Source organism: Eptatretus burgeri, chromosome 4 (assembly GCF_056783735.1).
Source record: "Eptatretus burgeri isolate ZD-2024b chromosome 4, Ebu_testis_v1, whole genome shotgun sequence".
Classification (NCBI taxonomy): domain Eukaryota; kingdom Metazoa; phylum Chordata; class Myxini; order Myxiniformes; family Myxinidae; genus Eptatretus; species Eptatretus burgeri.
Window position 1 is genome coordinate 105,752,083 of NC_140964.1, and position 24,000 is coordinate 105,776,082.

The 24,000-nt window shown below is 39.1% G+C and overlaps 1 protein-coding gene across 1 annotated transcript in view; it reads right to left on the reverse strand.

The window, feature by feature from the left end:
- Nucleotides 1–24,000, reverse strand: part of LOC147028834 (uncharacterized) — a 147,910-nt gene that overhangs the window by 44,037 nt on the left and 79,873 nt on the right. Inside the window, exons 5-6 of the mRNA XM_085880270.1 lie at nt 22,468–22,530; nt 8,093–8,186 (exon numbers count right to left, since the gene is read on the reverse strand). Coding sequence (XP_085736396.1) covers nt 8,093–8,186; nt 22,468–22,530 — 157 coding nt within the window. The remainder of the gene's footprint in view (nt 1–8,092; nt 8,187–22,467; nt 22,531–24,000) is intronic.

A 24,000-nucleotide genomic window follows, 5' to 3' on the forward strand; every position in this document is an offset into this window, starting at 1 on the left:
CAATAAATGTTTGCTGAGAAATTGCTGCTTGACCTCAAACGTATGCCTGGATATGTACCCACATGATATGCTGCCTCAGAGCACCGACAGTTGGTGGTAATTTGTCATTCTCAGCCATGTTCTTACAGAAGAGATGCCACCAAAGTTCAGGGATGCTGGAAATATTGACACCACTTGGACAATAACCTGAACAGACAAATGTTGCTAAAGTTGTGTATAGGTTCTCTGACAGTTCAGCATCCTTACAGAGCATAGCAAAGGCATCTACCATGTCGTAATCGGCCTTCAAGTAGCACTGGAACCACTTTGCCTTACCATGTCGAGTGAACCGCCCAGTATTATCGACACCTGTGAATGCGTGGAAGGCTGGCAATGCCTGGGCTCTCTCCTCACCTAGGGCCTTCCAGATTGGCTCGATTTTGACAATGCGAGATGCCATTGAGATAGATGTGTGTCTTGGCAGGAGATGATAGTTTGCTATGGCAAGAACCAGAACATCCGTATCAGGTGAGAATATCGTCAGCTCAATATCTCCCGTGTGTTGCTGTGATGCAGCTGTTGCTTGCTGGATCATCAACATATCGGCCTCCTCATGGTTATTCACCTCAAATTGGAGACCCCTGTTGCTCGACGTCCGCCCAGATGCCGAAACGACTACCACCTTTGTTGAATCGCGGTTGTATTCTAGAGTTTTCTCTGCCAAGTACTCCGTCAGATCACCCTTGGTTTGATCATGGGACAGAAATCGACTCATCGTGATGTGTTTGATACTGATATCATCCTTGACCTGATATTGGGCTGGTGCCTTTCCTTGACGTCGTTTGTTTCTGGTTGTGCTCTTGAGGGAATCTTGCTTGTATGTATCAAAAACAAGAATTACATGGTCGAAGCCTCTGGTCAGACTCATCACCCTATCATTGAAACATTCACTGAGGTCCTTCACTGTCATGACCATTGCTGGTTTCTTGGTCATTTTCTGGACAACTACCATTCCATCCACGACTGCGACCTTCGTGCTAGTACTGCCATCACTTACAGCATCAGTGGGTGCTGGTTCCATGTGTGTGACATCAAGCTCATCTTCTGGTAAAGACGGTTCCTTGTTGGCAAACTTCTCCAAGTTGTGGATTAGCTTCGACTTGTCGGTGCATGACAGTAAGCTACCGTTTGGTGCAAACAGGGCCCTCGGTGTCACAGTGAATTCAAAGTTGCCAATTGCATCCTTCTGGTCGACGTCCCTGCTGGATCTGGAGAGTACCATCAGTCTACCATACAAATCCTTGGTTTCTTTTAGATCTACTGTCCTGTCCCTGATCTTGATTGCTAGTGTTGTATTTCCAGACATGTACATTCTGTTCTTCTCCTTCTTCACTGGCGCCCAGAGGCTGACATCACCATTGATCCATTTAGCAATAAAATCTTCATAGAGATTCTGTCCCGTTTCATCAATGTTCAGTATCTGTGGTACAAATTCTTCGGGCATATAAGTGTGGGTGACCACATTGAAGAGCTGGTTACCCTCAACTTCAAGTGTATTTTCATGACTAAGTATGGCAGCTTTGATTCGGTCAATTGTATTGTGTTCACGCTTGACGACACTTGGAGACAGGCCATGGTGCTCAGTGATCTCACTTTCCTTCAGACCAAGCTGTCCCTTAAACTCGCAAGATAGGCGTGACAGTTCAGGTGCACCCAAGAAGAATCGCTGTCTGACATTTGCATTATTTGATATGCCAATCAGACCAGAGTGAACCTTCAGCAACCTGTTCAGATGTTCAACAGCGTGGTTTGTTTCGATCGATACAAATGGGATAGTATTCTTGGTGACCAAAATATTGCCTGCTTCGAGCTCCCTCCAGGTCTCTGGATGGCTGGTCTTAAGCGCAGACATGTTAGATATGTACCTTGGCCAGAGCCGCTGTACTTGATTCCGTCCATGGCAAAAAATATCTTGCTGAGTTCTTCACCGGCAAGAAGATGAAGGTTTAAGTCGGCATTCCGAGATGCTGCAACAAAATGCAGAATTGCCTCTACTCTGTGGAGATAGTTCATCATGGCCTTGAACATGGCATTCTTTGAGTGGCTGGCCTCCCATTCCTGAAATCTCTCAAACAAGTTCTCATTGATGATGACTTGGAGCAGACAGTTGCTGGCTTGCTGCACTGATTCAGCTTTCAGTGCTTTGTCATGTTCTCCACAAGCAGTTTGAACTGTATCCGTTGCAACAACGCAGACTTCCTTGAGATGTGGATTGTCCTTGAAGAATTCTTCTATTGCCGTTTCAGAGAGTGCCACGTACGAGTATATGTGAGCTTAAAGTGAGCGTTTGTAATGGGTGCATTTCAGAATCTGTCTTCTGGTTGCAGATTCATACACATCGGCTTCCATCCAAGCATCGTCTATGCCAGAGTTCTCTATGGATGCACCCAGAGCTCTCAGTGCAGCCATGACGGCATGTAGCTCTCATAATCTGGGAACGGTTATGCCTTTTAAGTCAGGCCGAGCATCCAGTAGCTGAATTACCTTCTCATAGAGGGCCAAGTCACAGGAAATGACAGTCGGGTGATCTTTCCCAACAGCAAGCTCTTTCAATCTGTGACATTGTTCTAACACAGTCATTAGCGTTGACCACTCATGTGCTACCTCAGGCATCAGAGGCAGAGCTCCGATCTGTGTCACCGACAATGGCCGTGTTGGAAGAAGAGAGTTGGAGTCAGCCCAACAATGGAGTTTTGTAAGATTCCTTTCTGTGTTTGTTCTGGAGAGAGCCAACACTAAGACCCATCCCAGGTGTGTCAGCTGGTAGTGTTTGTCAACCCCCGTCTTATTGACTGTGAACCCAACCATACCTTCTTTAGAGGATGATGACCCTGTAACCGGATTTTGCCTGTTACATGGTATTATTTCTGTATGATGCGGAGTAACAGTCAAGTTCGTTGCTTCTGTGTTCTGTAGAGGGGGTGCTATCGTCTCTCCAGCACCATCTGACTTCGGAAACACTACTATAATGATTCCATGAGTTGTGTCTTTGCCATGAGGAGTATCCTCAGCATAGTCAGTATTGTCGAAGCCAAAGACCGGAAGTCGTCCTCGCTTGAGAATTGGTGGAACATACAGTCCTTGGAGTAGTGTGGTATTTTTAACCACATTTTATTATCTTATAAAATCCATTGTAAGCCATTTCACAGTAATCCATCATCAGTTGGTTATTTTGTATTGTTTCAGATTTTTTAAAATTGGAATTCAAAAAAAGCGTTTTTCACCCCAAAATGACCTTTCGAAAAGTTGAAAAAATGTGAAACATTTTTTTTATTTAAATAGATTTTAAACTCAAAAATCTATAGGTTTGCTATTCTCCAAAAAATTCCAACGAAATTACACAAGGAACCTGACTAGAGCTTTCTTTGTGTCTGTGATCAATCGCTTACAGGCGGTTGATTTAAGTCACTGTGTTTGCATTGGGGGTGATTTTAACTGTACCTTTGAACCCAGAATGGATAGGAATACACCGGAACCTCATCCCGAATCTTGGAGTGATTTATCGCTTTTCTTTTCTCGGGTTGGTTTGTTAGATGTATGGAGGGTACTTTATCCCAATGAATCCCAGTTTACGTGGAGCTGTCTTACCAGAGGGAGGTTTTCCTTTGCCAGACTTGACCGATGGTATATAAACTCACAGTTTTGGAACACTGTGGTCTCTCCAGATTTCTCTCCATCTGTATTCCCAGATAATCACTTTGTTACCATGGGGGTGTTTCCCCCTTCAATCAATACATAGAAGTGCATATTGGAAATTTAATACCACTATTTTGGAAGATGATCTTTTTAAAGAAGCTTTCCAAGTTTTCTGCATTAACCAAATCCTAAGAAAACCCTCTTTTGCTTCAGTGAATTTATGGGGGGGGGGGGGACAATACAAAAACCCAGATTTGGGTGTTTTGTCAGTTCAGGGCAAACCCTACAAATGTTAAGAATATAACAATGGCTTGCTTGGAAGCTGACATTGTACATCTAGAAGGTAAACTGGCTGACAGCAATGATAGAGGAAGTTATCAATTATGACTTGAAAAGAACACTCAGTTAAGAGAGTTAATCCAAGAGAAAGCAGCTGGGTTGTTACTCAGACTGAGGGTTAAAAAGGTATTAGATACTTTCTTAAAGGTATTAGATACTTCTAGTAAATATTTCTTTCGTTTAGATTCCTCGAGTAAGTCACCCAATACTATTTTATTCTGTTTTTTGACCCCCAACGGAGTTGTTGTAGTTAATCCCAGTGACATAAGGTTGTATGTTAAGGATTTCTTCTCAAATCTATTTACAAAACAAACTATTTGTGATGAAATTATGAAACAATTATCCTCTCACCTCTCCTCTCGAACTGAGCCCCAGCGTCGAGACTTGGACTCAACAATTAGGCTGGAGGAGTTAACCCATGTCTTAGCTGAAATTGACTCGGGAAGTGCTCTCGGGATTGATGGGCTGCCCGTTGAATTTTATGTGGAATTTTGGGGCCTGTTAGGCCCAGACCTGATGCATGTCTTGGAATCGTCTTTGTTGCGTGGAGAACTGCCTCTAATCCTGAGAAGAGCGGTAATGTCTATCCTTCCAAAGGCTGGTGACATGCAACACATGAAGAAAAAATCCCCTTTTTCTCTTTGCTGATGACTCCACCTTCTGCTGTGACATCCCTCATCCTTGAGATAGGCAGGCAACAGCCTCTTCCCTCTCATCAGACCTTGACAAAATCACAATCTAGTCAAACACTTGGAATATCTCTCTCTCTCTCTCTCTCTCTCTCTCTCTCTCTCTCTCTCTCTCTCTCTCTCTCTCTCTCTCTCTCTCTCTCGCTCTCTCGCTCTCTCGCTCTCTCGCTCTCTCGCTCTCTCGCTCTCTCGCTCTCTCGCTCTCTCGCTCTCTCGCTCTCTCGCTCTCTCGCTCTCTCGCTCTCTTTCTCTTTCTCTTTCTCTTTCTCTTTCTGTGTCTCTGTGTCTCTGTGTCTCTGTGTCTCTGTGTCTCTGTGTCTCTGTCTCACTATCAGCCATGATCTTTCTTGGGGAAAAAAAACACATTTCAAATTTGGCCTCCAAAGCCAGGACAAAGTCCTTCCTTGGCACACCAGAAATCCTATCCACTTTCAAGGCCTTCATCCACAGCTTGATGGAGTACTGTTCTCCCCTCTGGGCTGGCGCCTCTGCCTCACAGTCATCTTGATCAGCTTGACGCCATGGAAACCAAGGCCTTCAAGATCTTTGGAATGTCCCATGTTGAAGTTAAGTCTATGGGCATATCACTTTCCCATCACAGACAGGCTGCGAGTCTCTGCATCTTCTGCTCTTTCTGTGATCCCCCCACCCCCCAACCCCAGGTCTCTGTGTGGTGCACGCAATCTACCATCAAACCCCTCCTGGCGAAACTCTCAAAATCCAGAATCACTGCTCTACTCATTCGTTCCTCTGTTTCCTGCCTGTGGAATCAACTTCCACATTCTCTTCCATCTCATTCCTCCCTCCAGGTCTTCAAAACTGCCATCTCAGGTCCCCCCCCCCATCCAAAGTCATGCTGATTTCTACACCCGTTAACCACCTCCCACACCCAAGCCCACGTCCTTCCAAATTTCCAGTTTTTCCTTCCCGAGAGTTTGCTTCTGTATCCACCTTAACGACCCCATGCTTCCCCCAACCCCTCAATCCTCCCCACATCCCTTATTTGTCCAAGCCTTCCTCTATTTTGTCCTTCAACCCTGCTATTGGTGCCCCCCCCCCACTCTCCCCTCTCTCGACTGTCACTTTTGTTCTGTTGCATACTGATCCTTTTGGTATTCTCGCTCTTCAATGAGCCTTGACTTTGCATACAAAAGACAGGAAAAAATGAGAGAGGAGGGGAGGAAACACTTACTTTCTTATTGTTCCAATGGTGTTACAATACAGTCATCATGTCTTACAAAACCTGCAAGTAACCTGAAAAGACAGCGTACTTCCTTATGCTTGCAAGACAATTATGCCACATCAATAAGAAAACCTGAATGTGGCAGCAGAAAACCAAGTACAGTGCATTCAGTACTCCTTTTGAATTTGAGCAAGTTGTCAGATGGGCCAAACCTATTGGTCGATTGGGCTGCGGGTTGCGAACTCCTGCTTTATTTAAATTCATAGTGTTATTGGTAGTTCTGTGTCATTTGGTAGAGCTAAACTGTGCCCTCCAAGACTGCAGAAGTATGGGTCCATCTTTTTCTAATGTTTGACAAACTTGGTCCATGTGTGGTGCATTTGCAAACCAGTCTCGCACCAAGCATTAAAACTGTCACAAACACAAAGCTCTCCTTATTCTCAAACTCCATCTTTCTGTTTGTTTGTCCATTCCCTTATGTCTTGTATATCTTAAGAACAGAATATTGTTGGACCACCAAACTTTGCAGACATCATGGTGGCCCCACAGGGAGGGTCATGGATGAGGATTTGGGGGAGGAGCTGGGGAGAAGATGGGGTTGGGGGAATGGTGGAGGGGGAGATCTTTGTAACAGTTTACATGATCGCAACCAAATTTATCACCTATAATGGGGGACAAGGTGGAGTAAAATAAAGGGATAGTAATCTTAGGGGGGATTGCTGGGGAGGAAAAGGCTATCTATAATGGGGTCCATCTGTTTACATCAGCCCCATGGGCAACAGTGTTACAAAACATGGCTTGCATAATGGGGGGCCTCGTGAGGGATTTATGATGAAAGTATGAAGCTATTAGCATTTATATAATTTTCAATTGAGGAGGGACTTAAAATAGGGGGGAGATGGAATCTGTTATGGGTTTAGTGATCACCACCAAACTTGGTGGGGATAGTGTAGGCCCCATTTGTGGGTGAAGTTTGGGGGGGGGGGAGTTAATAATTAAAAAATGAAGTTGTTCGCTTTGATGGATTTCATTATTTAAGGGGTACATTTGTAATGGGGGAATGGTAACCCATTCAACCTCTTTAATTGATTGCAACCTCGCCTCCAAAGCCAGTCGCCGACTGGGAATCCTCCGTCATGCAAAGTCCTTCCTCTGCCCACCTGAGCTCCTGACCACTTACAAAGCTTTGGTCCACAGCATGATTGAGTACTGCTCTCCCCTCTGTGCTGGTGCTCCTGCCTCCCACCTTTCTCGGCTTCACGCTTTGGAAACCAAGGCATTTCAGATCATTGGCATCTCCCGCAATGAGGCTGAGTCTTTGGGCCTCTCACTCTCTCACTGCAGGCTGGTCGGTGTCTTTCTGTCTTCTACCGTCTCCTTTCCAGCCTAGCCCCCCTGTTCTCTCTGCGATTTGTCCCCACCACATTTCCGCAGGGCGCTCAAGGTCTGCCAACAAGCCCCTTCTGGTAAAACTAACAAAATCATGAATCGCTGCTCACCTTCACTCTTTCATTCCTCTTTTTCACCACCTTTGGAATAAACTCCCTCACTCGATTCAATCCCACTCTTCCCTCCAGGCCTTCAAAACAGCTGTTCACCACCACCTCTTATCATCCCCCATCAAAATCCTCAATCTTTTCTACCCCCAATAATCCACCCAAGCCCAGCTCCTTCAAATTCCCTGCTTTCCTTCCTGAAAGTCCCTGTAAATGTCTATCTTGTATTCCCCATGTTCCTCGCCCCACCCTCTCCCTTCCACAGATCTCCTAATGTCTCTGTTCCCCACTGTTTTGTCCTTCCCACTCCCGCCCCTCTTGTCTCATGCCCCCTTACTGTGCGTTGTATGTTAGCTCTCACACGAGCCTCGCCAAGGTATACAAAAAACCCAAAAACTTTTAAGGATAAGGTAAGCTCCATGTGAAGTAGAATAGGGAGGGGGATGTGGACCTCCCTATTGCTTGGTACTTGTGTTCCTTTTGTTGCTTAGCTTAAGCAGGCATTTAAATAGCATACATATTATTGCAGTTTATATGACATCGAGGGAGACAACGTGGTGCATAAATGGGGGCATAATCTCACTAAATTTAAAGTGTCTCATCGTGTGCAGCATCATCAGAAGGTAAAACAAACTGCCTCAAAACCAAAAATGGAGAGCGAAACAAACTATAGTTGAATCTTTGTTCCATTTTAAAGAGGAAGAAATTACCAAGAATGAAACCCATAGCATCAATTCCAGTCACTATATCAATCGCTTCGCCGAGGAAAGGCTCGCACAGGTCCTCAATGCAGTCAGACAAAGCCTGAAAAGACAAATGGGAAGACATCACATTGAATATGATGTGCCTGGTGATTCAGGATAAGTTGTCACAGAACAAATAGGGGGCTATCTGTGTCATGTGCATGTGTGATGAGTACAATTTGATCTCAAACATGGTCCCGAACAGGAGAGTAAATTTCTGCATTCACAGTAACTGCTGGATTTATGGAGGAGTTGCCATATTGCTTGTGATTGCAAAACATGCATAATTAGATTTGTCTTTGGTAAAAACTGGATTTAAAATGTGAGGAAAATTTCAAACAGAAGAAATTAGAAGGGCACTCTTCTCTGTTGCCAGATATGCCTATGCCTAAATTATTACATCATTATACATAATTGTACCAAGTTTGATTTGAATCCATGAACCCAGATTCAAAATATTAAATAATTCTGGCTGCCAGAATATGCGTCCGATCAGGTTGACATTTAAAACATACATTCCCCATGAATACGAGATCATAATTGTGAAGTTTTATATCAACTGATAAAGCGGTTCAAGAGAAATAATTTTTTAAAATGATTTTCGTTCAATCCAATATGGCTGACAGACAATGTGACATTAATTATTCATGAACACCCTGGTATCCCCAAGGCTTGGGGGGCATGTGGGTGAAGTTACCCCTCGATCTGTCAAGCCATTCTGGAGAAGAAGATTTTAAAAGATTTATTCTTCAAAAAAAATTAGAGCTGCCAAACCATGTGACCGATGACATCATAGGTGGAGAACTTTTTGTTCCTCATGAACAGGTGATCATACCTGTAAAGTTTCACCTCGATCTGTTCAGTTGTTTTTGAGAAGATGATTTTTGAAGGTTTTTATGTTAAAAACAATATGGCTGCTGAACCACATGACTGGTGACATCGTTAATTTTTTTTTTCCCCATCCAATTTCGCCCGAGATGACCCTCCAAATTATGATACTGATTGGATAAAGCATTTGACGTATGTAATTATGACGTCAAAACAAAAACACTTGTAACATCATCAAAAAAATATACCATCAGAGATGGGGAATGAAAATTGAATTCACCCCAGTGATACGCCGTTGAATGAAAAAGGTCATACATATTCCAGATAATGAGGGAGGTGAATTGGAAACAAGACACCATTTGGTTATCATCTCGAAAAAGTTCCCCAGGGGTGAGGAACGTCGGAACCAAAAATAATTGAAATCAGCAAAGCAGTTTTCCATTTATTACAAAAAACATTTTTTTCAAGATGGCTGCCCCAGTCGGCCATCTTGGATCCGGCCACGCCCAAAATCAATAGGGTTCTTCCTTTTCAGGTGGTACATGTGTGACTCAAATTTCAAATCGATATGGCAAAAAAACATTTTTTTCAAGATGGCCGCCCCAGTCGGCCATCTTGGATCCGGCCACGGCCAAAATCAATAGGGTTCTTCCTTTTCAGGTGGTACATGTGTGACCCAAATTTCAAATCGATATGGCGAACAGTTTATGAGTTATCGCACTCAGAGCTATAAATGTGGATGGACGGCCGGACGGACGGACGGACGACCTGGGTGACGACAATATCCCCCTTCCGCGACGCGGCGGCGGATAAAAATCAATCGCACTTGCTTCCCACATGCCAAGTTTGAATTTTTCCCAAGGAGCAGTTTCAGATAGAGGTCAAAAGTTATTCCTTTTTTTCAACATGGCTGCCACAACACATGAGGTATGACGTCATAATTATCATTACAACATTATACATGAGCAGTCACACGTCTGGTGAAAAATTTGTGTCGATTGGATAAGCGGTTGCAGACAAAAGAGAGAAAACAATTGCAGGAAACATTCAAACTACACCATTCCCATGCCAAATAAATAAATAATAAATCCTCCAGTGCAGGACATCGCCAGGGTGCTTTTGGCGCTGAGCAACGCCACCTTGAAACACATGAAGATGGAATTGTGAGGAAGCGGTGCACTTCTGAGGTGGATGTGTACAAATGATTCTTGGTTTACATGTACAAATGTACTTCTGAGGTGGATGTGTACAAATGATTCTTGGTTTAAATGTACTTCTGAGGTGGATGTGTACAAATGATTCTTGGTTTACATGTACAAATGTACTTCTGAGGTGGATGTGAACAAATGATTCTTGGTTTACATGTACAAATGTACTTCTGAGGTGAATGTGTACAAATGATTCTTGGTTTACATGTACAAATGTACTTCTGAGGTGAATGTGTACAAATGATTCTTGGTTTACATGTACAAATGTACTTCTGAGGTGAATGTGTACAAATTATACTTAGTTTACATGTATAAATGTACTTCTGAGGTTAATGTGTACAAATTATACTGAGTTTACATGTACAAATGTACTTCTGAGGTGAATGTGTACAAATTATACTCAGTTTACATGTATAAATGTACTTCTGAGGTTAATGTGTACAAATGTACTTCTGAGGTGAATGTGTACAAATGGTACTTCGTTTATGTGTACAAATATACTTCTGAGGTGAATGTGTACAAATGATACTTAGTTTACATGTACAAATGTACTTCTGAGGTGAATATGTACAAATGCTACTTAGTTTACATGTACAAATGTACTTCTGAGGTGAATGTGTACAAATGTACTTCTGAGGTGAATGTGTAAAAATTATACTCAGTTTACATGTACAAATGTACTTCTGAGGTTAATGTGAACAAATGTACTTCTGAGGTGAATGTGCACAAATGATACTTTGTTTATGTGTACAAATGAACTTCTGAGGTGAATGTGTACAAATGAAACTTGGTTTATATCTACAAATGTACTTCTGAGGTGAATGTGTACAAATGATACTTTGTTTACATCCACAAATGTACTTCTGAGGTGAATATGTACAAATGCTACTTAGTTTACATGAACAAATGTACTTCAGAGGTGAATATGTACAAATGATACTTCGTTTATGTGTACAAATATACTTCTGAGGTGAATGTGTACAAATGATACTTGGTTTACATGTACAAATGTACTTCTGAGGTGAATATGTACAAATGTACTTCTGAGGTGAATGTGTACAAATTATACTCAGTTTACATGCACAAATTTACTTCTGAGGTGAATGCGTACAAATTATACTCAGTTTACATGTACAAATGCACTTCTGAGGTTAATGTGAACAAATGTACTTCTGAGGTGAATGTGCACAAATGATACTTCGTTTATGTGTACAAATATACTTCGTTTATGTGTACAAATATACTTCGTTTATGTGTACACATTATACTCAGTTTACATGCACAAATATACTTCTGAGGTGAATGTGTACAAATTATACTCAGTTTACATGTACAAATGTACTTCTGAGGTTATGTGAACAAATGTACTTCTGAGGTGAATGTGCACAAATGATACTTCGCTTATGTGTACAAATATACTTCTGAGGTGAATGTGTGAAAATGAACTTCTGAGGTGAATGTGTACAAATGATACTTTGTTTACATCTACAAATATACTTCTGAGGTGAATGTGTACAAATGATACTTTGTTTACATCTACAAATGTACTTCTGAGGTGAATGTGCACAAATGATACTTCATTTATGTGTACAAATATACTTCTGAGGTGAATGTGTACAAATGATACTTAGTTTACATGTACAAATGTACTTCTGAGGTGAATATGTACAAATGCTACTTAGTTTACATGAACAAATATACTTCTGAGGTGAATGTGTTCAAATGTACTTCTGAGGTGAATGTGTACAAATGTACTTAGTTTACATGTACAAATGTACTTCTGAGGTGAATGTGTACAAATGTACTTCTGAGGTGAATGTGTACAAATGATAATTGGTTTATATCTACAAATGTACTTCTGAGGTGAATGTGTACAAATGATACTTGGTTTACATGTACAATTATACTTCTGAGGTGAATGTGTACAAATGATACTTAGTTTACATGTACAAATATACTTCTGAGGTGAATGTGCACAAATGATACTTCGTTTATGTGTACAAATATACTTAGTTTATGTGTACAAATTATACTCAGTTTACATGCACAAATATACTTCTGAGGTGAATGTGTACAAATTATACTCAGTTTACACGTACAAATGTACTTCTGAGGTGAATGTGCACAAATGATACTTGGTTTACATGTACAAATGTACTTCTGAGGTGAATGTGTACAAATTATACTCAGTTTACATGTACAAATGTACTTCTGAGGTGAATGTGTACAAATGATACTTGGTTTACATGTACAAATGTACTTCTGAGGTGAATGTGTACAAATGATACTTGGTTTACATGTACAAATATACTTCTGAGGTGAATGTGTACAAATTATACTTTGGTCGACATGTACAAATGTACTTCTGAGGTGAATGTGTACAAATTATACTCAGTTTACATGTACAAATGTACTTCTGAGGTGAATATGTACAAATTATACTCAGTTTACATGTACAAATGTACTTCTGAGGTGAATGTGTACAAATTATACTCAGTTTACATGTACAAATGTACTTCTGAGGTGAATGTGTACAAATGTACTTCTGAGGTGAATGTGTACAAATGTACTTCTGAGGGGAATGTGTACAAATGTACTTCTGAGGTGAATATGTACAAATGATACTTTGTTTACATCAACAAATCTACTTCTGAGGTGAATGTGTACAAATGATACTTTGTTTATATCTACAATTGTACTTCTGAGGTGAATGTGTACAAATGATTCTTGGTTTACATGTACAAATGTACTTCTGAGGTGAATGTGTACAAATGTACTTAGTTTACATGTACAAATGTACTTCTGAGGTGAATGTGTACAAATGATACTTAGTTTACATGTACAAATATACTTCTGAGGTGAATGTGTACAAATGTACTTCGTTTACATCTATAAATCTACTTCTGAGTTGAATGTGTACAAATGATACTTGGTTTGATACAAATGTACTTCTGAGGTGAATGTGTACAAATGATTCTTGGTTTACATGTACAAATGTACTTCTGAGGTGAATGTGTACAAATGATTCTTGGTTTACATGTACAAATGTACTTCTGAGGTGAATGTGTACAAATTATACTTAGTTTACATGTACAAATGTACTTCTGAGGTGAATGTGTACAAATGATTCTTGGTTTACATGTACAAATATACTTCTGAGGTGAACGTGTACAAATTATACTCAGCTTACATGTACAAATGTACTTCTGAGGTGAATGTGTACAAATGTACTTCTGAGGTGAATGTGTACAAATGTACTGAGTTTACATGTACAAATGTACTTCTGAGGTGAATGTGTACAAATGTACTTCTGAGGTGAATGTGTACAAATGATAATTGGTTTATATCTACAAATGTACTTCTGAGGTGAATGTGTACAAATGATACTTGGTTTACATGTACAAATATACTTCTGAGGTGAATGTGTACAAATGATACTTTGGTCGACATGTACAAATGTACTTCTGAGGTGAATGTGTACAAATTATACTCAGTTTACATGCACAAATATACTTCTGAGGTGAATGCGTACAAATTATACTCAGTTTACATGTACAAATGCACTTCTGAGGTTAATGTGAACAAATGTACTTCTGAGGTGAATGTGCACAAATGATACTTCGTTTATGTGTACAAATATACTTCTGAGGTGAATGTGCACAAATGATACTTCGTTCATGTGTACAAATATACTTAGTTTATGTGTACAAATTATACTCAGTTTACATGCACAAATATACTTCGTTTATGTGTACAAATATACTTCGTTTATGTGTACAAATTATACTCAGTTTACATGCACAAATATACTTCTGAGGTGAATGTGTACAAATTATACTCAGTTTACATGTACAAATGTACTTCTGAGGTTAATGTGAACAAATGTACTTCTGAGGTGAATGTGCACAAATGATACTTCGTTTATGTGTACAAATATACTTCTGAGGTGAATGTGTGAAAATGAACTTCTGAGGTGAATGTGTACAAATGATACTTCGTTTATGTGTACAAATATACTTCTGAGGTGAATGTGTACAAATGATACTTTGTTTACATCTACAAATATACTTCTGAGGTGAATGTGCACAAATGATACTTCGTTTATGTGTACAAATGTACTTCTGAGGTGAATGTGTACAAATTATACTCAGTTTACATGCACAAATATACTTCTGAGGTGAATGTGTACAAATTATACTCAGTTTACATGCACAAATATACTTCTGAGGTTAATGTGAACAAATGTACTTCTGAGGTGAATGTGCACAAATGATACTTGGTTTACATGTACAAATGTACTTCTGAGGTGAATGTGTACAAATTATACTCAGTTTACATGCACAAATATACTTCTGAGGTGAATGCGTACAAATTATAATCAGTTTACATGTACAAATGCACTTCTGAGGTTAATGTGAACAAATGTACTTCTGAGGTGAATGTGCACAAATGATACTTCGTTTATGTGTACAAATATACTTAGTTTATGTGTACAAATTATACTCAGTTTACATGCACAAATATACTTCGTTTATGTGTACAAATATACTTCGTTTATGTGTACAAATTATACTCAGTTTACATGCACAAATATACTTCTGAGGTGAATGTGTACAAATTATACTCAGTTTACATGTACAAATGTACTTCTGAGGTTAATGTGAACAAATGTACTTCTGAGGTGAATGTGCACAAATGATACTTCGTTTATGTGTACAAATATACTTCTGAGGTGAATGTGTGAAAATGAACTTCTGAGGTGAATGTGTACAAATGATACTTTGTTTACATCTACAAATATACTTCTGAGGTGAATGTGTACAAATGATACTTTGTTTACATCTACAAATGTACTTCTGAGGTGAATGTGCACAAATGATACTTCATTTATGTGTACAAATATACTTCTGAGGTGAATGTGTACAAATGATACTTAGTTTACATGTACAAATGTACTTCTGAGGTGAATATGTACAAATGCTACTTAGTTTACATGAACAAATATACTTCTGAGGTGAATGTGTTCAAATGTACTTTTGAGGTGAATGTGTACAAATGTACTTAGTTTACATGTACAAATGTACTTCTGAGGTGAATGTGTACAAATGTACTTCTGAGGTGAATGTGTACAAATGATAATTGGTTTATATCTACAAATGTACTTCTGAGGTGAATGTGTACAAATGATACTTGGTTTACATGTACAAATATACTTCTGAGGTGAATGTGTACAAATGATACTTTGGTCGACATGTACAAATGTACTTCTGAGGTGAATGTGTACAAATTATACTCAGTTTACATGTACAAATGTACTTCTGAGGTGAATATGTACAAATTATACTCAGTTTACATGTACAAATGTACTTCTGAGGTGAATGTGTACAAATTATACTCAGTTTACATGTACAAATGTATTTCTGAGGTGAATGTGTACAAATATACTTCTGAGGGGAATGTGTACAAATATACTTCTGAGGTGAATATGTACAAATGTACTTTGTTTACATGTACAAATGTACTTCTGAGGTGAATGTGTACAAATGTACTTCTGAGGTGAATGTGTACAAATGTACTTAGTTTACATGTACAAATGTACTTCTGAGGTGAATGTGTACAAATGATAATTGGTTTATATCTACAAATGTACTTCTGAGGTGAATGTGTACAAATGATACTTGGTTTACATGTACAAATATACTTCTGAGGTGAATGTGTACAAATGATACTTAGGTCGACATGTACAAATGTACTTCTGAGGTGAATGTGTACAAATTATACTCAGTTTACATGTACAAATGTACTTCTGAGGTGAATATGTACAAATTATACTCAGTTTACATGTACAAATGTACTTCTGAGGTGAATGTGTACAAATTATACTCAGTTTACATGTACAAATGTACTTCTGAGGTGAATGTGTACAAATGTACTTCTGAGGTGAATGTGTACAAATATACTTCTGAGGGAAATGTGTACAAATATACTTCTGAGGTGAATATGTACAAATGATACTTTGTTTACTTCTACAAATCTACTTCTGAGGTGAATGTGTACAAATGATACTTGGTTTACATGTACAAATGTACTTCTGAGGTGAATGTGTACAAATGTACTTGGTTTACATGTACAAATGTACTTCTGAGGTGAATGTGTTCAAATGTTCTTAGTTTACATGTACAAATGTACTTCTGAGGGGAATATGTACAAATGATACTTGGTTTACATGTACAAATGTACTTCTGAGGTGAATGTGTACAAATGTACTTCTGAGGGGAATGTGTACAAATGTACTTCTGAGGTGAATGTGTACAAATGATACTTTGTTTATATCTACAAATGTACTTCTGAGGGGAATGTGTACAAATGATACATGGTTTATATCAACAAATCTAATTCTGAGGTGAATGTGCACAAATGATACTTGGTTTACATATGCAAATGTACTTCTGAGGTGAATGTGTACAAATATACTTAGTTTACATGTACAAATGTACTTCTGAGGTGAATATCTCCAAATGATACTTTGTTCACATCCACAAATATACTTCTGAGGTGAATATGTACAAATGATACTTGGTTTACATCTACAAATCTACTTCTGAGGTGAATGTGTACAAATGATTCTTGGTTTACATGTACAAATGTACTTCTGAGGTGAATGTGTACAAATTATACTTAGTTTACATGTACAAATGTACTTCTGAGGTGAATGTGTAGAAATGTACTTCGTTTACATCTATAAATCTACTTCTGAGGTGAATGTGTACAAATGATACTTGGTTTGCATATACAAATGTACTTCAGAGGTGAATGTGTACAAATGTACTTAGTTTACATGTACAAATGTACTTCTGAGGTGAATATGTACAAATGTACTTAGTTTACATGTACAAATGTACTTCTGAGGTGAATATGTACAAATGATACTTAGTTTTCATCGACAAATGTACTTCTGAGGTGAATGTGTACAAATGATAATTGGTTTATATCTACAAATGTACTTCTGAGGTGAATGTGTACAAATGATTCTTGGTTTACATGTACAAATGTACTTCTGAGGTGAATGTGTACAAATGATTCTTGGTTTACATGTACAAATGTACTTCTGAGGTGAATGTGTACAAATTATACTTAGTTTACATGTACAAATGTACTTCTGAGGTGAATGTGTACAAATGATTCTTGGTTTACATGTACAAATATACTTCTGAGGTGAACGTGTACAAATTATACTCAGTTTACATGTACAAATGTACTTCTGAGGTGAATGTGTACAAATGATACTTGGTTTACATGAACAAATATACTTCTGAGGTGAATGTGCACAAATGATACTTCGTTTATGTGCACAAATGTACTTCTGAGGTGAATGTGTACAAATGATACTCAATTTACATCGACAAATATACTTCTGAGGTGAATGTGTACAAATGTACTTCTGAGGTGAATGTGTACAAATGATTCTTGGTTTACATGTACAAATATACTTCTGAGGTGAACGTGTACAAATTATACTCGGTTTACATGAACAAATATACTTCTGAGGTGAATGTGCACAAATGATACTTCGTTTATGTGCACAAATGTACTTCTGAGGTGAATGTGTACAAATGATACTCAATTTACATCGACAAATATACTTCTGAGGTGAATGTGTACAAATGTACTTCTGAGGTGAATGTGTACAAATGATACTCAGTTTACATCAACAAATATACTTCTGAGGTGAATGTGTACAAATGTACTTCTGAGGTGAATGTGCACAAATGATACTTCGTTTATGTGCACAAATGTACTTCTGAGGTGAATGTGTACAAATGATACTCAATTTACATCGACAAATATACTTCTGAGGTGAATGTGTACAAATGTACTTCTGAGGTGAATGTGTACAAATGATACTCAGTTTACATCAACAAATATACTTCTGAGGTGAATGTGTACAAATGTACTTCTGAGGTGAATGTGTACAAATGATACTTTGTTTTTGTGTACAAATGTACTTCTGAGGTGGATGTGAACAAATGATTCTTGGTTTACATGTACAAATATACTTCTGAGGTGAATGTGTACAAATGATACTCAGTTTACATCTACACATGTACTTCAGAGGTGAATGTGTACAAATGATAATTGGTTTATATCTACAAATGTACTTCTGAGGTGAATGTGAACAAATGATACTTTGGTCGACATGTACAAATGTACTTCTGAGGTGAATGTGTACAAATGATACTTTGGTCGACATGTACAAATGTACTTCTGAGGTGAATGTGTTCAAATTATACTCAGTTTACATGTACAAATGTACTTCTGAGGTGAATCAGTGCAAATGATACTTGGTTTCTGTGTACAAATATACTTCTGAGGTGAATGTGTACAAATTATACTCAGTTTACATGTACAAATGTACATCTGAGGTGAATGTGTACAAATGTACTTCTGAGGTGAATGTGTACAAATGATTCTTGGTTTACATCTTCAAATACACTACTGAGGTGAATGTGTACAAATGTACTTAGTTTTCATGTACAAATGTACTTCTGAGGTGAATATCTCCAAATGATACTTTGTTTACATCCACAAATGTACTTCTGAGGTGAATGTGTACAAATTATACTTTGGTCGACATGTACAAATGTACTTCTGAGGTGAATGTGTACAAATGATACTTTGGTCGACATGTACAAATGTACTTCTGAGGTGAATGTGTTCAAATTATACTCAGTTTACATGTACAAATGTACTTCTGAGGTGAATCTGTGCAAATGATACTTGGTTTCTGTGTACAAATATACTTCTGAGGTGAATGTGTACAAATTATACTCAGTTTACATGTACAAATGTACATCTGAGGTGAATGTGTACAAATGTACTTCTGAGGTGAATGTGTACAAATGATTCTTGGTTTACATCTTCAAATACACTACTGAGGTGAATGTGTACAAATGTACTTAGTTTTCATGTACAAATGTACTTCTGAGGTGAATATCTCCAAATGATACTTTGTTTACATCCACAAATGTACTTCTGAGGTGAATATCTCCAAATGATACTTTGTTTACTTCCACAAATATACTTCTGAGGTGAATATCTCCAAATGATACTTTGTTTACATCCACAAATATACTTCTGAGGTGAATATGTACAAATGATACTTTGTTTACATCTACAAATCTACATCTGAGGTGAATGTGTACAAATGATACTTGGTTTACATGTACAAATGTACTTCTGAGGTGAATGTGTTCAAATGTACTTAGTTTACATGTACAAATGTACTTCTGAGGTGAATATGTACAAATGATACTTGGTTTATATCTACAAATGTACTTCTGAGGTGAATGTGTACAAATGATACTTGGTTTACATGTACAAATATACTTCTGAGGTGAATGTGTACAAATGTACTTCTGAGGGGAATGTGTACAAATGATACTTGGTTTCTGTGTACAAATGTACTTCTGAGGGGAATGTGTACAAATGATACTTGGTTTATATCTACAAATGTACTTCTGAGGTGAATGTGTACAAATTATACTCAGTTTACATGTACAAATGTACTTCTGAGGTGAATCTGTGCAAATGATACTTGGTTTCTGTGTACAAATATACTTCTGAGGTGAATGTGTACAAATGATACTTGGTTTACATGTACAAATGTACTTCTGAGGTGAATGTGTACAAATGTACTTAGTTTACATGTACAAATGTACTTGGTTTACATGTACAAATATACTTCTCAGGTGAATGTGTACAAATGATACTTGGTTTACATGTACAAATGTACTTCTGAGGTGAATGTGTACAAATGTACTTAGTTTACATGTACAAATGTACTTAGTTTACATGTACAAATATACTTCTCAGGTGAATGTGTACAAATGATACTTGGTTTACATGTACAAATGTACTTCTGAGGTGAATGTGTACAAATGTACTTCGTTTACATCAACAAATCTACTTCTGAGGTGAATGTGTACAAATGTACTTCTGAGGGGAATGTGTACAAATGTACTTCTGAGGTGAATATGTACAAATGATACTTTGTTTATATCTACAATTGTACTTCTGAGGTGAATGTGTACAAATGTACTTCTGAGGTGAATTTGTACAAATACTTGGTTTACATATACAAATGTTTACATGTACAACAAATGATACTCACCATGCTGCACATGCAGACAGAATTGGAAGGGATTGGTGTACAATAATTGATTGATGAATTGCAAAATTAAAATATATAAATTCTTATCATGGAATAATTAATTTCTTCATCAATTTGCTTATCGCAAAGCAAAACCACAACTATTTCATCCGAATCGAACTTTTTGAAAATGAAGTTATTCATCGAAAAATGAATAATTCATGGGTTAATTTATTTTGAGCAATAAATCAAAAATACCCTTTATAGCCAAATCACTTGGTCACTGTCATGTACAAATATCAGCTTCTGAGCTCAAATGGTGCCTGAGGTATTGCCCAATGATAAAGAAAATAAATATGGAATTATTAAATCGATAATAATTAAGTAATTAATCAGTTGATTTATCAGAAAATTTTAAAATACCATTTTTGCCAAAGCACATATTCACTTTTGTCCCCAAATCACAGCTCCTAACTCAAAGGATGGCTGAGATATAGTCCAGACAAACAAGAAAGAAAGAAAACAAGAAAAAGAGCAATCGGAGATTGCAGACCCGTGCCAGGACTTGTGTTGTGTGGTGTTTGTGCAGTTTTGTGTGAGTATTTTGTATGACATTTGTATATTGGTATGTTACATTATTAATAAGAGACATAATTAGAGCTGCCACTTTATAACTGCTGGCAGTGAGGACGGCATTGGGGCAAAGCATTCTGACCCCCATTTGTTGATGATCGGAGGAAAATCACAGGGTAAACATTCCTGGATCAGATTGTGGTAGTGCGTGTCAGGGTGGTGCTGAAGTGTCGTCCATCAGACGGCGGTCTCCTTTGGTGAACCTGAGGCAGTCCCTTTGGCTGGGTGCCTGGAATGTCCTATCCCTAAGAGAGGATGAGCACCTGTCTCTGCTATCATCTGTGTTCAAGCGTTTGGACATCGGTATTGCAGCACTCTCTGAGGTTTGGAGTCCGGATAGTGGTGAGATAATGGTGGGTGGTTACACCTGCTATTGGTCTGGTCACTCTGATGGTTACCATGCCCAAGGAGTTGCTGTCGCTGTGTCCAATAAGCTGACTCCAATGATAATTGAGCTAACACCGGTCAACGAGCGTATTATGAGACGAAGGATTTGTCACTCCTTGGGTGTCGTTTCCCTGGTCTCTGTATATGCTCTGACTGAAGCAAGTGATCTCACCGTGAAGGACGCATTCTATGCCATGCTCGAGTCTGTGGTTGATCAGTGCCTCAGGCGAGATACTCTTCTCGTCTTGTGGGATTTCAATGCATCGACTGGAACTCAGAGGGATGGTTAGGAGACATGTGTTGGTCCCCATGGGTCAGGAACTTTGAACCAGAATAGCACAAAGTTCCTTGAATTTGCAAGAAGTCATGGAAGTATGGTGGCTGGTTCAAGTTTTCAGCACTCACAGGCTCATCGCTGGATTTGGTATTCCAACGCTGGTGGTGTGGAAAACGACATTGACCATGTGCTCATTGATGGTCGCTGGAGGATGATCCAGAAATGCAGGGTCTACCAGAGTGCTCAGTTCTTTAATATCGACCACAGGCTTGTTTTCGCAACTCTGAAGTTGCAGCTTATATCCGGGAGAATGGTACCATCCCAGCCAAGGCTAGATGTTGGCAAGCTAAAGGATGAGAGAGTAGCTGAGGAGTTTGAAAACAGGCTGAGTATGGATTTGGGGGGTCTGAGTACTTTGGGAAATCCTGAAGAGTTGTGGAGTGCTTTCAAGACCACCATCCTTGATGTTGCCAGTGGATGCTGTTTAGTGGCAACTTCAAAGAGACTTTGAGATGCCGTATGGCCAGCCATGTGCAGTCGGCATGCCTCCAGCAAGCTGTTGACTCCTCCATTGTGCTCTCTCTTCCTCCCCCCCCCCCAAGACCAGCTCCTGGGTCAGAAATTATATATAGTTGTATGGAGTTGTGTCGATTATTAGAGCCCACCAGTTCTATGTTTTCTTTTCGAAAATCCCGGCAATTTCGGTGGCGCATAAGGTTGTTTGTGTGAGTCATTTTGGTAATTCCCAATTCATCAGGCAGGACATATCTAGTTTAAATTGTCGCACACACTAAAGGGTAGAGTTAAAACATACTAGGTATGGGGTAACTTCACCCACATGTCACACGGTAATGCTTACTTTTAATGGCAATGATGTAACTTTTAACTGATGTCTCCAGCTGTTGGACGACTCGGGACGAGTCTGGGAAAGGCGAAAGGGGTAGGATTGTGTGTTTCAGAATCGGATCAGAGTAATGCACACAACATGCAGGTCCTCAGACAGTTATTTCCATAAATGCATGTTCAGAATCGACCTATCCATTTGTCTGGGGGGATTCTAACTCTTTGATGTGTTGGAGAAGGGTAGAGAACAGGTTCCCTTCCTTTCTTAGGGGATTTCCTTTTCCTCTTTATGACACGTTCATGACGACATTTTATGTCAGTTTTCATTTCTGCAGGAGCGATATTCATCATTCGTGCATGCCAGAAGACAGCCGTTAGTTAAATGGATACTCATTCTATTCCCTTTCTATCAAGACACATTGGCTTTGAAATACACATTTTATTTACACATTTTATTTTGGTTATCGTTTTCACATTTGACTTTCAGGACATTTGAGTCATTGATCACACCGTAAGCTTTTCCCAAACAGTTTGTTCTGGCGATCAAACATGGCTGTGGTCTCGGATCAGTTACCTCAGGCAACCACCTTTTTCCATTGACGTTGTACACCCACCTTTTTCCATTGACGTACACCCACCTTTTTCCATTGACGTTGTACACCCACCTTTTTCCTTCGGCGATCGACACCCCATTCAGCAGCTCTATGGATGCTAACCGGCTCTTTTTCGTATCAGGCTAAACAAAGAGGTGATGATTGCTCATTGACATTCTGTGGGAGCCTCGTTTTTCCGCTCGTTTATTCCAGCAAATGGTCACTTTCTGGCATTAGTCCAGCACTCCGAACATGGTGTCATAAGCCAGGCCTGTGTTTATTGGGAGTTGCATCTCATTTGATGGTCGGGAGAGAATGAGCACGAGAATGGACGGTTGGAGGTCTTGTGCAGGAATGTGCCAATAAGCAAGCTGGATTTGGCTGAAATCATGCTTGAGGCTCCGCCCACATTGGTCACCTATAAACGGATGGCAGGACTGCCCTGATGATGCTTTGTGGCAGCTCCTGACAGCTCCTGATGGCTCCTGATGGTTGGTGAGAACAGCAATGGCGGTTGCTGATAGTTGGACTGTTCCTGCTGGTTCTGCTCGGTCCGACTGGTTCTTGGCATTCCTAGTTCTTGGCGTTCCTGGTTCCTGAGAATGACGACGTGACATCGATTGGTGTTCAAGTCTGCTTGCGGGTGGGTGCACGGTGAGGCAAAGCGCTAACAACAGAAATGAGCCAAGCGGTGGAGAGCTCATTTAAAGAGGTAGACAAAACCACGCTTACACATTTTGGGTTATTTTAAATGATGCACCACGACTTTTGCCTTGGCAAGCTGAGATCGGATTTCTTCCCCCCCCCCTCCGAATGGTCTGATGAGTACCCATGTCTCGTGTTTAATTATTAAGTAAGGCATTGTGATAAGCATCTGCTCTTTTTCCATTTTTCTATGAATGCTTGTTGAATTATTTATTTGTTTGAGATTATTTTGTTGATTGAACATTTGATTG